Genomic DNA, 17703 nt, shown 5'->3' with positions numbered 1-17703 from the left:
TGATCTGCACATGCAAATGGATTTGCTCCTGGTTGGTCCTGACACCAGAAAATGGAGCTGGCAAATTAAAGTAAAATTCTGCATAGTCTGTCTTGAATGACGGGCTAATCTTAGCTCTCTGTGCACATTTGTGGGTGTTGGAATATGATCTTTCTTTTTCCAGATATGCTTAGATGATTGTTTTTTTTAATCCTACCACATTTTCAAATAAACGAATTGAAATCAATTTAATTTTTTAATTTAAACTGGAAAAAGGTAAAGGCCGCAGATTATTAATTATTAGTAACATGTGTTATGAAATTATTGGTGGACTCCATCTTTCAAGGGTAAGAACAGCCAAGAGGCTTGAAAGAAACAAACTGCAACAACTGGGGCTGAAATACTTAGCCAAAGTGGAAGTGCCAGAAACTGCACTCCTCTGGCTCCAAAAGTCTCTTCAGACTTCCATGTTAAAAAGCTCAACTTTAGATCAGCTATAACAGGTATCTATCCATTCATTGTCTGCCGCTTATCCTTTTCAGGTTGCGGGGAGGGGCTGGAGCCTATCCCAGCTGTCTTGGGGCCAAGAGGCCCAGGTCGCCAGTCTGAATGTGAGTGCAAAGACATTCGCATTCACATTCACACCTATGGGCAATTTAGAGTTTCCAGTTAACCTATCCCCATTGCACAACACCCACCAATGCATGTCTTTGGAGGAAGCCCAGGGAGAATATCCAAACTCCACACAGAAAGACCGCGACCTGATGGTGGAATTGAACTCGGCACCTTCTTCAGTGCTAACCACGGTGCCACCGTGCTGCCATATAACAGGTAAAAACAGGTTAAAAAAAGTGTGGTGGTCTCTGTAGGTAGTTTGGTCCTTCATGAGAGGGTCACTTCTTTTATAACTCACCAGCTAAATTTCAAACATGAGGAATGTTTTGCTATTCTTGTCTGCTGGAGCAGTTGTTCTCAAACATTTCACAATGAGTACCACCTCATAAAATATATGGCCAGTACCACCCTTATGACCGACATTAAAGTACAGTAGTATAGGCCTATTTAACACAATATACAGTTTACACAAGACAATTTTAAATCTGACATGATGTTTTTTATTTTAACTGTCATAAACAGGATGTGACAAGTGGTGGTAATAACAACCGTAGTGCATTAAAACATTCACAGCAGGTGGGATATCTGGTCTTTAAGTGATGAACCATGCTTTCGGGTCCAAAATACTCTGCGTTTGTTAAGGCTGTTGTGTTTTTAACATGTTTCAATGCTTGTTCTACTGAATCTAAACAAGCCCCTTGAAAAAAAAGAAAAGAAACGCAGCACATCATTATATGCTAAGCTAGCCCAACTTCAGTAAGACGTAAGAATGTCACTGCTGGTTAGTTTTCTGTCTTCATTTATATTTATGTTGTATATTTATAAATGAATGTTGTATATGTTGTATATTTACATTTATGTTGGAAGTGATAGCAGAGCTGTACATTTTAATTTTTCTGAAATTCCTCAGTCAGATCATGGTATATTATTTAGTCGCATTAAAGAAAAACAACTTCCCGCATGCCACTAGAGGGAGCTCATGCACCTCCAGTGGTACACGTACCGCAGTTTCGGAATGAGTGTGCTAGAGGATTCTAGCTGCTCACAAAGTCCTGGTCTTCATATCTTTGGTTTCATGATGCTCCAAACGGTCTCAGTCGGTGAAAGGTCAGGACTTCAGGCAGGTCATTTCAGCACCTGGACTTTTCGAAGTCAGGTTGTTACAATAAAGTCAGATGTGGTTTCTGAAATATGAAAGGCCTTCCCTGAAAAAGGCATAGAATCGGAGATGATGTTGCTCTTAAACCTTTATATACCTTTCTGTACTGGAGGCACTTTTCCAGATGTTGTTCCAGATTGGCAAGCTGCCAATTCCAAAGCCATTATTGTTCCTTGCATCCAGAGATTTCTACAGATTCTCTGACACGTTTGGTAACATTGTGTACTGGGGGCCTCTGGATGTCTGGAGTTTTGATCTCCTCCATACCTGCTTCATGCCCTGGAGGACGGGGCTGTGGCCCCCCCACACCCTCTAGCAGATCATTACATGAAGGAACCTTTTAAAAAAAACAAAAAAAAAACAAGCGCGTCCATGCTCACAGGTGTACACACGGGTGATCACACCCACAAACTACACCCTTTTTGGCTCCTACCTCAAAGCACACTGTGTTCTGTTGATCTTATGTGCTGCACAATAATGTTTAACATTTAGTATTTACTGTCATATTCCCATATATCATTGTGATGTTGTTTATTCTATTACTCTTGTTCTCTTCTGCTTGTTTTCTTTTTTCTTTCTCAGCAGGTGATCCAGGTGATTGATATATGCATTTTTTTTCTCTGCTCATTCTGTTGGTTTTTGTTTTTTGCCCTTCTCCCCCGTCCCTCTTCTCAGCTCTAACTCTTTCCCTCTTTCTTTCTCCCCTTCTTTCCCCCAGTCAAGTCTGTCCCGTATTCAGTAAGTGAAAATAAAATAAACAATAAAAGGTGAATCAAATGGACCATTACGGCAAGGCTGGGATGGTCAATTTGGTAAAGTAAATCCGTTGGGCATCTTTGTTTGCCTTTAGACAACAATTCTGATGCAAAAGAGCCAAACGGGACAGGCCAAAAAAAACAACCCCCCCCCCCCCCCCCCCCACAAAAAACAAACAAACCATTGTGTACTGTGGATGAGGAGATGTTCAAAGTCATTATTTTCCATTAAGAAACACTATTATGACATTTTTTGCAATTTATAAATGCAGGTTTGTTGCAGATTGGAGAACCCCTGCCCATCTTTACTTCTGACAAACTGTGTCTCTCTAAGATGCTCTTTTTATACCCATCATGTTACTGACCTGTTAATTAACCTTATTAGATGCAAAATGTTCATCCTGCTCTTTCGTTTTAACACTGGTTACTTTTTCAGCCTTTTGTTGCCAACATCTATCATATGTGTTGCTGGCATAGAATTTAAAATGAGCTAATATTTTACAGAAAATAGTACATCAGTTTAAACATTTGATATGTTTTCTATGTTCTGTTGTGAATACAGAAATCATTTCATTCTGTTTTTCTTTTACATAGTGTTCCAACTTTTTTTGGAATTGCGATTGTACATATTAGGAAAGGCACTGACACACACACATACACTCTTTCCTATAGTGATTACCCAGCCCACAGCCCACTGTCGCTATAAGGATTAGCTCTTCTGTCACCATCCAGGATCTTGTGCTTTAAAGAGGGAAACAGCCTGAATTACAGCCAAGCTGACAGTATGCACTTCATAGCTCCTATTTCACTGTCTCAGACTCTCTGTATATATCTCTGACTTGATCCAGTTCAAACCACCTTCGGGAGCAAAGTCTCATTGCTCTATATTTAAGTGTGCTTGTTATCTAGATGTGTAGCTATCCATGCTGCAGGAGTTTGTGTAAGGATAGGAGGGCATATGGCTGGAAGAGTAAAGAAAGAGATGTTGACACGCAAGCATTTAAAACAGACACACACACACACACACACACACACACACACACACACACACACACACACACACACACACACACACACACACACACACACACACACACACACACACACTCACACTATCTATCCATAAAAATGCAAACAAACACTGTCAGTGAACTGGCATGCAGTTCAGATGAGGTCTGATGGGCTTGGCTGGGCTGGCAGTCGAGTGCTTTGGGAGGATCAAACTATAGCTCTTATCTCTCTGGCCTGATGGTCTAACCTCTATTCCCTGCCATCAGTCGCACACATACACACTCAGGCACACACACATACACACTCAGGCACACACTCAAACACACTCTCAGGCACACACACACAAACAGGCACTGTACTGATTGTGTTAACTACCTCACTTTTAGCCACCTGACTGAATACAGCTGAAGTAGCTAAACTGCAGCAGAGAGCATAAATCTGTGCATCTGTTAAGGGAAAAGAGACGTCTTTCTGCAGGCACTCGTAGGCAGTTTCTGTGTTAGAAACAAAAAAACTGCACCCCGCCTGCATAGGTGTCCGGCTTGTAGCATGAAGAGGAATTGTATTCCAATAAATCATCTGCTTAAACTCAGACTTTGAATCATAAATGATTTTATGGATTCATTAAAAACAAATGTAGTTATACTGTATATAAAAGCAGTGCTATGAGTAATTGCTCTTACAAAGTCTGATTCTGCGAGCCTTGGGTATTAGTGATTCATGTGCCTTAGGACATGCAGTACTGAAATGATCAGCTAATGCTTGCAAGCTTGATCATAAACCTCGTAAATAAGAGGTCCATATCACCACCATCTCCCCATGTACTCTGGCATCACTGTTTGAAGACATGCATGTGTGACTGACACAGAAACAACAATTCTTCAATTCCTGGACTCCACGTGCTCTATCTCCAGCCTCGGTGGTGCTCGTCTCATATTGTGAGAGTGCACCTTGTACAGTTCTGTCTCTCTGTTATAGGATCCACAGTGGATCCTACTACATGACAATATATCCCCCCGAGCTGTTGTCCTGGCTCTTCCTTGCCATAGCATGTGTGTGTATATATAGTATATATTGCATATATTATATATAATGTTCCCCCCCCCCCCACACCATCTTCGTTGAGGAGCATGTCAGGTTACATTTCACTGTGTGTTATACTTTGCATGTGACGAATACAGAACCTTGAACCTTAGCTGTGAAACGTTTAAGATTTTGGAGTTAAAGATTTTGATGGCATATGGTGAACAAGGCATTGTTGCCAAAGAAAAATAAAGAGAAATATGAATTCTTTACAGCACATGGTTAAATGTAGTCTTTGCATACACCTAATTAAACTTTAAATGCATTTTGACTCTAATGAAGAGAGGTGATAAACTCTCTAAATCTTTGAGTAATAAAAAGAAAGTCAATCAAGTTTTTCTAATCAAATAAACGCCCTCATTTCTATTACTTTGCTGCTTCTCATGACTAGCACAATGTGAAGTTATGCAGCAAGCGACCTTCAGTTGCTAGGAAAACCATTTAAAGATGTTCAGAGAGGAGCAGAGAGGTCTCCATTAAATTAGTTTTTCCCTCTCTTCTGTTGTATAATTGCTTATGCTCAGATGTACATTGTGCTGAAGTACCTGCATGCCAAAAGTAATTACAGTTTTCTCAAGGTGTAGTAATAACTCTTATAGAAGTGTCAGCTAAATGGAAATGCCTGTTTGTCATCAGGCCATGACTTACTGCTCTTTGAACCTCCAAAGCTTTGCCGTTTTTTTTTTAAATTTTGAAACATTTCATAAATGTTGTAAAAACTGGTATTTGATGCAGAGTCCAGTTGCATGGCTCCGATAAGAACTCAAATTTACACAGTGCTGTCAGACTTTAACCTGATAACAGCTCACAGTGAAGCTAGCAATCAGACAAATGAAGAAATCCACGTTTTTTTTCTGCCTCCACATTCCAAGCCATTAGCACTTTCTATGGGTAAAGAAATTATAGTTGGACATTCGTGTCAAACAGCCAAAACTTCAGAGAAAAATAGAAAAGAACCTTTTTGAGGGTTTAGTTGGAACATAAGCCTTCAAATAAACAAAAGGAACAAAGAATTAAAGCAAGCTGGATATAGACAATTTTTTTCTATGTGTGAATTAGATTTAGCCATGCCATTCAGGCATTTATTAAAAGAAAAAATGGAAAAGGATCCCCATTGTGAGAAATTTGAAAAGTGCACGCTGAAAGAGTTCAAATTTCTTTGAATTTAGTCTAATGAATCAGACCTCTCAGGAGCGCTGGTCATGTGTACGGGAAAGTGTCGTGGAGAGACATGAGGCTAACAAAAAATACTGCATGTTTGGTTGTCGTTAACATTGTTAAGGGTTTTCATGTTGAGTGTTTTCATGCGTGTTGTCCGAGCTCAGGCTCAAAGCAGCCTGTGAAACAGTCATGAAAAGGTGCTGTGCTGACTGTCATGCAAAAAAGCGACTTTATAAGTAAATTTATTTTTAGAATAGTTATAAACAGAAGTAAGTTTTATGTTGGGAGCACATAGACAAAGCAGGGATGCATCACCATGGCAACCAAAAAACAGTGCTTGAAAAGAATTGGAGTTATTGTAGTTTTAAGTAGACCTAACCCAGTAGTTTTAAAACAGCTACATCTTACTCCCTAATGCAGTTTGAATTAATAACACAATAAAAAAGAAACACAAACGATGTGTGAAAATCTTTGAAGTGTGTGACTTGAACTGTTAAACTGGAGTCTCTGCTGCAAACTGCAAAATGATTTCCACCAACAACAAAACCACCAAATGTGGATTCCCCCCCCCCCCCCCCCCCTTTTTTTAGAATGTGGGAAATATGTCAGTGTGATTCATACACATGAGAATCTGTGTCTGGAAACACAAAGTAATAGATTACAGGTCATGGTTGGTTCATATGTACTACAGTTAGACTAGCAAAACTCTAAAAGCAGGTCATCATTTCCTTGTTTTAGAGATTCTGATGGCTTTAAAGCCACGTTGAAGAAGAAGATGTGTATCTTACTTCTTCTGTGCAAAGTTCAAGATTTAGTTCACTTTAATAATTAAGTTGCATTTATTCCTGAGTCTGATATACTTTATTTAAAATGGGTTTGATATTAAATTTTCGATTCTATTTCATTTTGGTAGGTTTTATATAAGTTTGCAGTTGTGTCACACAAATTTGAATGAATCCCGACACATTCCCATCCACATGGCGCTTTTCTCCGCCTGAAAAACAAATTCCTGTGCTTTCCCACAGTGGTGAACATTTTTCTGAGGGTTGTTGGCTTAATTTATAAAAATGGCTGTAGCTGTCCATCTACAGCCAGGAAACGGCACTGCATTTTAAAACATTTTGGTATTCAGTGCACAGAAAACCAGGAGCTCCACAAAATAAAGTGCTTCATGAATGCTGATCCCAGATGTCTTCAAGCTGGTGAAGTTGTGAAAAGGTCAAAAGTAACACTGCCAGTGTAAACCCTCAGAGTGATGTTATCCAGCATGCATCTATGGGCAGGTTGCTGTCTTTCAAGCAATCAATCAAAACAACAGTTATTTTGGAAAAGTCTTTACCAGAATTGCAACCATTGTTTTTATACTTTGTGACACCAGAGACATTTGGCTGTAACTTCATACAGAGATTCAAAAGCTTCCAATTCATAGGATACAACATAGAGACATTTATTTCTTGTTTCAATACCAAAACCATGTGGTTGTCCCTCCCATCAGCCCCAGAAAGCAGCATTGTTCATTAATAACCAAAAAAATGGAAAACAAAACAAACATCCACTCCCGTAGAGCCCCGTAGCCCACTGTCCTTCTCAGTCCTTCTGTTCATTCGTTCAAGCAACCAAATAATAATTCACAGGCGAGCGTGTGTGCATATGAGTGTGAAAATATAATTTGTAATAAAAACAAAAATAATCTAGACTGGTTTCCAACACTGGCCAAACTGGAGTCAGTATCTCCACAATCTGCCCTCCCAAATCCGAGTGGCTCCAAATGAAACCCTAGTTTTTCCTTGTCTCGTCCCTCGTGGCTTCCCAGCACAGACACACACACGCGCACACACAAAGCTGGGGAGTTTTTGTTTTGCGTCGTAAATCCTCAAAGTGTTTTTGATTACCACAGACGGCTGCGTTGTAATTCTTGGCTGGGTAACAGTTTTTCAAAAGGCAAAGGGGGGTGAAATTGGTGTGGTGGCTCCTTTTTCTCGTTGGTCGTTTTTGATTCCGCGCAGGCTCGCAGAATCCGATTCACGACTCGCGGACGTGCGGCGGGACATTAATGGAGTTCTTCATCGAGCCAGAACCAAAATGTGAGAATACAAAACCAAGAGAACGAAAAAAACAAACAAAAATAGTTACATCATTCCTGTGTTCTTCAACTTTACTTGGTCACTTTTGAATTCCATATATTTATATCCATATATATTTATATATATATATTTATATATTCTTTTTACAATTAAAAACACCATGGATCTGACAGACTATTTGGTTTCTTTTTGTCTAAGTAGAAGTGTTTCTCTTGTTTGGTAAATAAATGCATGTGAATATTTTTTTTTCTTTTTCCATACTGTCAGTCGGTGTAAAGGCGGCCACTCGAGAAGTGTTTGTATGCTCGTGTACATACAGTATGCATATCATCAGCACATTTCGGATTATCCATGATATTACATTTTTCTTTTTTGTTTTTTAATTCAGCATTTTCATTCTCATCCCACAGATGCAGAACACCAGAGTCTGTCAAACAGTGTAAAACAGTAAGTGAATGTCCTAAATCGTGCCCTCTCATTGGCCGGTTTGGCCCAGGTCTCTGTGTGATAGGCTGGGGCTGAGTAGCTGGGTCTGCGTGGGTCCGTTACAGCTCAGCGCCCCGGCACTTCCTCCGTTAACGTTCAGGAAGCAAACAGTTTCTCTGGCTTCCACCAGTGCAACCGTTGAGGTGCCGGTGAAGACTCCGCCCCCCTCCTGCTTCCTGTGAGCCAGCGCCAACGCCCTGAGTTGCTCCTGTGCCTCTTCGAGCAGCAGGGCCACCTCATCCTGCTGCCGTCCAATGGCAGACGAGCAGGAAGATGAAAACAACGGGGCGTGCGCTGCCTTTTCATTCTTCTCCTCCTTGCAAGGCATGGCCCCACAGGTGACTGACATCGTTGTGGTCGCTGGGGTGGTTTGCATGCAAGACACCTCATTGTCATGGTGACACTGCACAGATGGAATGATGGGAATAGAGCAGGAGCGGAACGGGGGAGGTGGGGAGTGGCTTTGACGGCGTCCCGGCCTTCTCAGGCTGCGAGTGGTGGGATTGGGTTCAGATGGAGGACACAGATGTGCGCGTACCTCCACGCAGCCGCTCCAAGGCGATGGCGACAATGCCTGCATCGCAGGAGCTTGCATATGTAGGAAGGTGTCATCACACTGGTTCTCTCCCTGCACTTGGACACTAGAGAAGAAGGAAAATGGGGAATGAAGACAAACAAGACAGAGACAAAAAAGGAAAAGGAAAGGAGTGAAGGTTATTCAGCTGGATAAAAACTTCCACACTTCACTTGGAGAAGTCATCGTGTCTCGGGTGTGTTTTCAACTCAATCGCTTTTTCAAACTCCCACGTTGAAGCCCTGACAGAATACACACAGGCGCAGCTCTCCGCCCTCTGCCATCTCACAGGCTAACCACGGATGCGGAGGGGGAAGAAGATGAGTCTGACATTTTTCTTTCATCTCTTTATATCCAAGTCTGCACACACGCACTCAAAAAAACCCTCAACTCCTTTACATAAGTAAGGAGGTAACAGAGAGTTCATTTTTTAATTATTGATTTTAATGACTGTGTTTGTGTCGGAGAGTGTGTGTTTAAGGTGGCGAGCTTTTCTCAAGGACAACTGAGGCAGTCACATCATGTGTGCTAATTTTTCCTCCTTAAAAAAAAGCAGAAAGTGGTTTTCGGTCAAGATCGTTCACTTTGAAAAGCTTTTGTGCACATAAAGTGCAAAACAGCACTCACGTTTTTAAATCAGCACCATAATACTCAGTGCCTGCTTCTCCTTCCTCACCCCTCAGATTTGAATGTTTTCACAAATCTGACTTGTGCTGCTTTACCTGTCAACATCCCGTGTATAGTACTGTATGTTCAAATGGCGCTGCTGGGTAAATCAGTATTTCAGTCCATTTCCATTTCTGTGCTCTACTGATTTAGTCTGTCTGTTCCCATTAGCCTTAGCTTGTTTGTCCTCGTGCTCAGCCTAGCCAAATTATACCTTTCATTGTGTGCCCGCTACTCTTTCACAATCAGTGGCGGCATTTACATGAACACAAGAAACCAGGTTACAGGCAGAGATCGGCTCACGGAGTAAAAAACACTGCTGTCTGGAGTGTTATTTATTTATTTGTTGTCAGAGCATTCAAAGTAAAAGGTGCGGTGAGACAGCAACGTAACAGGAGCCACTGCTTTTACCTTCCTCACAGTGAGAATACAGAACAGTTTTAACTTTGGGGTGTGAAAGCTGACTGCCAAAAGAGACCGAAACCATCAGTATTTGTGTCATTTTCAAGTCTGGCTTGATGCAAAGATGCACTGCTGTCACTTATCCTGTTGCACTGCTCCAACAGCAATACTGATGAACATTTGCTAATACACAGACATATAAAAGGCTCATTGCATTTTCATATTCATGTGAAGCAGGTTCGATGCAAGGTTATAGATGCGTGAGACGTTTTTGGAAGAGAGGGAAAGGAAGACGGAGATACCACTGTCGTTTGGAGTGCCCCAAAATTTGGTTGCTGCAAAGACAAAGTTGATATTGGGCTGATACAACTCTTGGTAATAGTTAGGAAAGGCTTATGATTGAAGATATTAAAATAAAATCATGATTATTTGTGATAATTGTGATTTGTGATTCACCTGTGATTGCTAACTGAAGCTCTGGCACAGAACTCACAGAGATCAGTCCACAAACATGACTTACACCCTTATATGTTTGTAAATGCTGGCACTGGGTGGAAATCATGAACTTTGAAGTAGAAACCGATTGCTAGCTTACAGTTACATGGTGAAAAAATGAAACCTAACTAATATTTAGTCAGCAATAAGGTGCAAAAAGATGGATCTAAGCACCAGAGAATGTTGGACGTCTTTGAAGGTGTAAGTTTGACACTTTGGCTGTCACCCTGTCCATATGCTAATGCACATACCTGCTATAGTTGGTAAATAACTCCATACATTACAAGGCAAAACATCCTGCTGTAAAAGCTAATACTTGGGTGTAATAACTGAGAGCATAAACATGTTAGCAAAATATTTACTGACACCACAAATCGAGTAAGAAGTAGGGTCATTTTCTCACAGACTTGTACGCAATCTTTTTGCAATCAGAGGATTTGTTTGTCTTCTTTATATAGACATAAAAATCTCGCTTATGCAGAAAGCGGGCACTAACCTGCCTGTATCAGCTCAATAAAGGCAATAACTGCTTATTAAACCACTACTGTTATTCCACACTTTTATCTCCATTGTAACTTTAGCCTCTACTTTCTTTGTGTCAATTATGGCGAGCGTCTGTATGGAAAATGAATAAAAGTGTGGAGAAGTCAGATTTTTTGTGCAACAGTATAGGCACTTGGGTCTTGTTATTCTGTCTTTCTTGAACATAAACGCTTTCGTCCTCTTTCCAGGACTGACCATTCCCCTCAGCATTATCAGTGTTTAAATTCAGCTGTAATCAAGAGCAGAGCTTCATTATCTTTGTGTAATAATTCATAATCCTTTGCCAAGCCAAGCCTTTATTGCCATGTTCAGATTAAACTTGGGGTCCCTCTTCCTTATGATACCCTCATCACACACGCTTCTGCTCTCCATCAAAGTGTGCAAAAATAGCGGTGGGTGGAGAAGGTGCCTTTTCAGACTCAAAGGAAATCGCATCCTTGTTTTATCTCCGCAGTGTTTTTCCGAGACATGAAAACCTCTCCGAAAACGACAGCGGAGGTTTAGTGGGCCCACAGAGAGGATCCTGCAAGCGATAAGAGAGGATGATGCGAGGGTGCTAATTCCCAAGATAACATTCACAGACAAATCTCTCTTTTGATGGGCTGAAACACAATCAGATTGCAAAAGTCTATGAAGCACAGTTCAAATATAGACCCCGGAGCGAAGCGGCAGCAGCTACGGGGGAATTACAGAGAGATTGTGTGCAAGTGAGGTGAGATAAGTGACCAGCCTTTTATCTTTAATGGGAGCTCATTACATGTACAAGTGTTAACAGTCATTTTCATTAATCTATTGCCCTACAGATCATTTCTTAATATATCCCTTGTTTCTGTTGATAAATTCAGAATACGATCCCTTTTGTTAAACGACGCAGTCATCTTACAACACTGAGAAACGTACAAAGAAGGAGCATGCGTGCATTTTATTTGCAGGTAGGTGTGCACGCCTACTCATCAAGACTTAAAAAAGCAGTGTTTTCTCTAATTGAAGGTTGTGCATATACGACAAATCGAGAGGAGGGGAAATCCAGCATGTCCCACAGAAAAAGAAAACAAATAAATTCATGCAACTTCTCTCCGTCATCCATTTTGTTGAGATAACACTAGGTTTCCCAGAGAGGTGTGAAAAGAAACGAGCAGCCTTTCTTTAAAACATTTCCAAACTGTCACGTTGTCTTCTCTTTCATGACTTTTTACTTCTTTGCTGCCGTTTTCTTAAAGGTTACTGCATTTAAAAAAAACAAACTACTTGTATCCCGAAGCTTATGCCTCTCTATCTCACTCAGACTCTATGCAGCAATGGCCAAATGTCTCCATGGCAACCCAGACAACCGTATTATGGGAGAGCGATGCTGCTGTCTGTCGGTCCACCTGCTCTTATGTGAAATCTTACATTAGGTGGCGAGTAAGCGAGTAGGTGAGCGAGTGCATGCAGGTCAGTGACTCAGTCTGAATACATGCGTTTGAGCATGTGAGTACTAAGTGTGAGACTGAGTAAGCGAGTAAGCATGACCTCCTGTATATTTTGCACAACCTGCTCACGTGTTCGTACCCGAACTATGTGGGATTTTCATGCAGCATCTGTGAAAGCATGCATGAGTGTGCGTTTCCATGACAGGGAGTTGGAATGCAGTGCAGTGGAGCGCACGGATATTCTCTGGACAAGGGCAGAAGGATTTGAGCCAAGTTTGAGCACCAAAGGGTACGTAAGCTCTTAGTTTGTTTTTCTGCACATGAACATTGGACTACTTCGAAAAAATCAACCCAGGATATTTCCCCAGTTATCCTTTCCTCATGACCAGAGATGGGCAGTTCCTGTAATCCGATTACTTTTTTCAAGTAACGAGTAAAGTAAGGGATTACTATTGCAAAAACTGTAATTAGATTACCGTTACTTTCCTGTAGGAACGCTGCGTTACTGCGTTACTCAAACCGTGATTTTTTTGCGAGAATGTCTGACGACAGTGACGTAAACGAGTGTGACGTTCGTGACAAGAGCTGTGTGCAGATCAACAATGGATAATATATCGAGTGCAGGAGTGCGCTACCACATAATGGGAAACTCACAGAGAAACTCGCGGACTCTTCCACTGACCGCTGCGGCTCACCTGCACCAGGGTAAACCTCCGCCTGCCCCACTCCTGCTTTACAGGTGAAAATAGAGCAAAAGGACCGCTAGTCTTTGACTTTATTTATTTTCTGCTGTGTTTTACTTGCATCTATTTGAAAGACTGAGTGTAAAAACAAAAAAATATTTTATTTATGTGCTGGAATGTGCAGAAAATAGGTTTAAATGTTAAACTAATTTCTTCCAGTCAGAGAATGTTGCACATAATGTAATTTTTGCTTGATGCATAAAGTTAAAAGATTAAAACTAATAAAACAAGTTAAAAAAAGAGACTTTTCCATTTGATTACATTTTGTATGATGGATTATGCAGAAAAAGTAGAATTGGGCTGAAAGATCTATCGCTTTATCACCTCTTCAGGTTGTAAATCGTGTTTTTAAAAAGTAACTCAGTAACTAAGTAACCGATTACTTTTGAAAATAAGTAATCAGTAAAGTAATGGGATTACTTTTGGGGGGGGAGTAATCAGTAATTAGTTACTGATTACTTTTTTCAAGTAACTTGACCAACACTGCTCATGACACTACAGTAAGTACTTTGTGTGATTTAGGTGATGAACTGCCTGCAAAGAGCATGCAGGAGACACATAAATGGCAAATGTAGATTGGCCGGTATCAGTGGATTCAGACATTATGTGGGCTTTGTCTTTAACCTGCCAGTACTATTGTACACACTAACATATATATGAAAGGGAGAGCTACAGCATCTTCTATATGTGCAGCAAATGCACTCGGATTCTTCTTCTTTCAGCTCCTCTGGCTCTATCTCACCTTATCCCCTAGCATCCTCTTCTGGTCCTCCTTCCCCATTCAAATATTATGCCCCATACTCTGATGTTGGCCCGCCTAAACTAATGCTTTACTCAATTTAAGCTTAAACGTAGATCCAGCAGAATGCACATCACAACCAGTGGGAGCCCTTTGATAACCAAGATAAACGATGAAATTTGGACCAATCCAAGTCTGGTTTGCCAGGGTTGGTTTCTCACAGACTGCTTGGGCTAAAAAGAGGAATTATTTGGCCCAATCAGAGAGTCCTTACCAGGCTTACCAGAGCTACCACAGAAGCCTTGAGCTAACATATGAGCTGATTGGTTTGTGATCAGAGAACACTTGAGCTCATGTGGGCACTTTTGTTCTGACCAGACAGTTACTTCACTTTAAATCTAGGACGCCACTGATTAATCTGCTGACTGAGCACGTAATGGTTAATTTTAAAGGGGATTCCAGTACAGCCATATCCAGGCTGAGAGCTCTTACTGTGTTATCTGTTGTTGTTGAAGAATGTAGATAATTTTAAAAAACGGTAATAAAAATGGTTTAAGATTGCACTTCAGCAAATGCAATGGCTCTCTAGCATGCATCAACAGTCTCTTCAAACGTGTTCGGTTATTAAGACCTGGACTATAAATCTTGGTCCTTGCATATTGTTTATAAAGCTGAATTCTCTGTAAAATATCCTGTTACAAGTTTCTGGTTATGTAGCAGATCTGTACAATTTGTTTAAAGTCATCTTGTAAGTTCGGAAAATGTTGAACACAATAAAGGAAAACTGGTTGTAAAATGAAGACTTCATAGCCTAACCAAACTGGGTCAGTTGTCTTGTTTTAGCCATCAGTATATCAATCCACAGCTAGCTGAAATAGTTCTGGTGGTTATTACGGTGGGTTTGCTGCATTCCTTCAATTAAACAACTGAATTCTATAAGAATAACTATGATTATTTACATTAATTTAACAAAAAAGTAACTGATTCCGTTAAATTTGTGTTTGACATTTTCATTTCTGGTGGTGGACTTTAGGATTTGCAGGAAACACTTGAGTTGACCCGAGAGCCATTTGAATGGGACATTTGATTAAGGACACACTTATGCAGCTCAACAGTCGCTCTTTAGCGATGTTCATGCAAATGATGTGTAAATAAAGCTTCAGGAGCAGGGGGAGCTCACCTCCAATGCACATCACTGAATTTTTATACGCTGTTATATGAGTGAGAGCTTTTTGTCCAGCTGTGTCCATCTCCTCTGCCTCTTTATTTTAGTATGCATGTAGGTCATGCAGAGCTTAATCCTGAGCTGGGACTGTTGGGACCTGAATGCCTGAAGTGAAGCTTGCCAGTCCAGGTGGGTAAAGCAGTGACTCATGATTCCCCCCTCAAAAAAAATGGGTCAGAGCACAGCATCTTTCACACCGAATAAATTTCTGCTAATCATTCGCTCTGGCTGCTAAGCACATACAGTTTCATCTGAGACATGTAACACAGGAGGGTTACATTTGAAATCTGTGATTTACCTGACAGAGTACGACAAGATGCAGATGTCCAGTCTGAATCTAGTCCTTAAAAGCACGGACCAGGTGAAATGTTTCCCTTGAACTTGTGCCACATTGCTGCAGACCACGACATAATGTGATCTCGTTTTTATCTTTTCTCAGCAGAGTGGAAACAAAATGGATGAAGGGGAGAAAAGTACAAAAAAGAAAGAAAATGCTGGCTTTTAAAAATATAAAAACAGAATTGACTTTGAAATATTCGCTCTTGAAAACTGTCTGTCTGTAGCACGGCTGCATTTTTCAGTTAATGATTTTTTTATTGAAATGACTCAGCATTTGGAAGATACAGAATGAAAGAAATCTAAAAAAAAACCCTCCAAACAAACCCAAGAATGAGGTGTCAATAAAATCTCCAGCCATCCTCGATCTTGAAGCAATCCTTACACCTAAAACCTGTCATACTCTACAGGCCTCAGTTCATGACGGTACAATTAGAAGACAAGTGAACATGCTTGTTTTAAAGGGCTGACAGGAGAAACCTCTCTCTAAAGAACACAGCAGCACATGTGTGTCTGAACTAACCGCAAGACTCGTGGAACAATGTCCTTTGGAAAGATGGGACTAAAGTGGAAATGTCTGGCCATAATGCACTGTGCATCGTCTGGAGAAAACTAAACACAGTTTAACTCAAAACATCTTTTATATTTTAGATTCTTCAAAAAAGCCACGCTTTGCTTTGATTACTGCTTTGCACACTCTTGGCATTCTCTCGATGAGCTTCAAGGATTTTCCAGAGATGCTGAGCACTTGGCCCTTTTGCCTTCACTCTGCTCATCCCAAACCATCTCCACTGGGTTTAGGTCAGGTGACTGTGCAGGCCAGGCCTTCTGGTGTAGTACTCCATCACTCTCCTTCATTGTCCTGTTGAAGAATAAACGATGGTCCAACTAAGCAGGATGGGATGGCATGTTGCTGCAGGATGCTGTGGTAGCCATGCTGGTTCAGTGCGTCTTCAAGTTTTGAATAAATCCCCAAGAGTGTCACCAGCAAAGCATCCCCACAAGATCACACCTCCCCCTCCATGCTTCACGGTAGGAACCATGCATGCAGAGACTATCCCTTCACCTTTTCTGCACTGCGAAAAGACATGGCGGGTGGAATCAGAGATCTCAAATTTGGACTCATCAGACCAAAGCACAGATTTCCACTGGTTTAATGTCCATTCTTTCTGTTTCTTGGCCCAGACTAATCTCTTCTGTTTGTTGCTTTTCCTTAGTAGTGGTTTCCTGCAGCTATCTGACCATAAAGCTGTATTTGTGCAGTTTCCTCTGAACAGTTGATGTAGAGATGTGTCTGGATCTCTGTTTGGCATTATCTGTAATTTCTGACGCTGGTGACTCGGATTAATTTATCTTCAGCAGCAGAGGTGACTCTTGGTCTTCCTTTCCTGGGGCGTCCTCGTGTGAGCCAGTTTTGTCATAGCGCTTGATGGTTTTTGTGACTGCACTTGGGGAATTTACTGTAGTTTAGTTCAGTTCTTATAGTAATGATGGACTGCTGTCGTTTCTCTTTACTTAGCTGATTGGCTCTTGCCATAACAGTTGTCAAATAGGGCTGTCAGCTGTGTACCAACCTGACTTGTGACAACACAACTGCTGGTCCCAACCCCATTTAGAAGGCAATAATTTCCACAAATGAACCCTGACAAGGCACACCTGTGATGTGAAACGATTTCAGGTGACATCATCATGAAGCTCACTGAGAGAAGGCCAAAGCTGGCCAGTGCTACTTTGAAGAATATAAATTATAAAACATATATGGAGTTATCATTTTTTTCTTTGCTACATAACTCCATATATCTTGCATATATTTGATGTCTTCAGTATGTACCTCCAACTTTTAGTAATAAAATTAAAGAAAAACCATTAAATGTGAAGGTGTGTTCAAACGTTTGACTGGTAGTGTCTATATATATATTTATTCTTTTATGTGGATTAACATTTTTCATTTGCAGGTATCTACCTTCAGTAAATTCTTACCCTCTTTGTGCTTCTGCTTCCTTCTCAGATGAATCCACTTCCTGAAGGTGCTGGTAGGCGGGGCCAGAATACTTGGAAACTCCAATTGGGTTTAATCTTCCTTTGGGTATGGGTGGAGTCCGGCGAGGAGCTGACCAATGGGCTGCCCGCATTCTCTGGTCAGGGCTGTGAGACAGGGAACTGCTTCTGAGGAAGATAAAAGAAGTTAAATTAATTTAAAAAGAGTATTTGTGCTGTTTAATTAGATTTTTGCAG

The 17703-nt window shown here is 40.9% G+C and overlaps 1 protein-coding gene across 1 annotated transcript in view; it reads right to left on the bottom strand.

Annotated features, from left to right (window-relative positions):
* Positions 1-7081: 7081 nt before the first annotated feature.
* Positions 7082-17703, bottom strand: part of nrg3a (neuregulin 3a) — a 356235-nt gene continuing 345613 nt past the window's right edge. The window contains exons 8-9 of the mRNA XM_026189295.2: positions 17449-17634; positions 7082-8974 (exon numbers count right to left, since the gene is read on the bottom strand). Coding sequence (XP_026045080.1) covers positions 8323-8974; positions 17449-17634 — 838 coding nt within the window. The 3' untranslated portion in view covers positions 7082-8322. The remainder of the gene's footprint in view (positions 8975-17448; positions 17635-17703) is intronic.

The sequence above is a fragment of the Astatotilapia calliptera genome, chromosome 13 (assembly GCF_964374335.1).
Source record: "Astatotilapia calliptera chromosome 13, fAstCal68.1, whole genome shotgun sequence".
NCBI classification, from domain to species: Eukaryota; Metazoa; Chordata; class Actinopteri; order Cichliformes; family Cichlidae; genus Astatotilapia; species Astatotilapia calliptera.
This window is presented reverse-complemented; position numbering and strand designations above follow the sequence as displayed.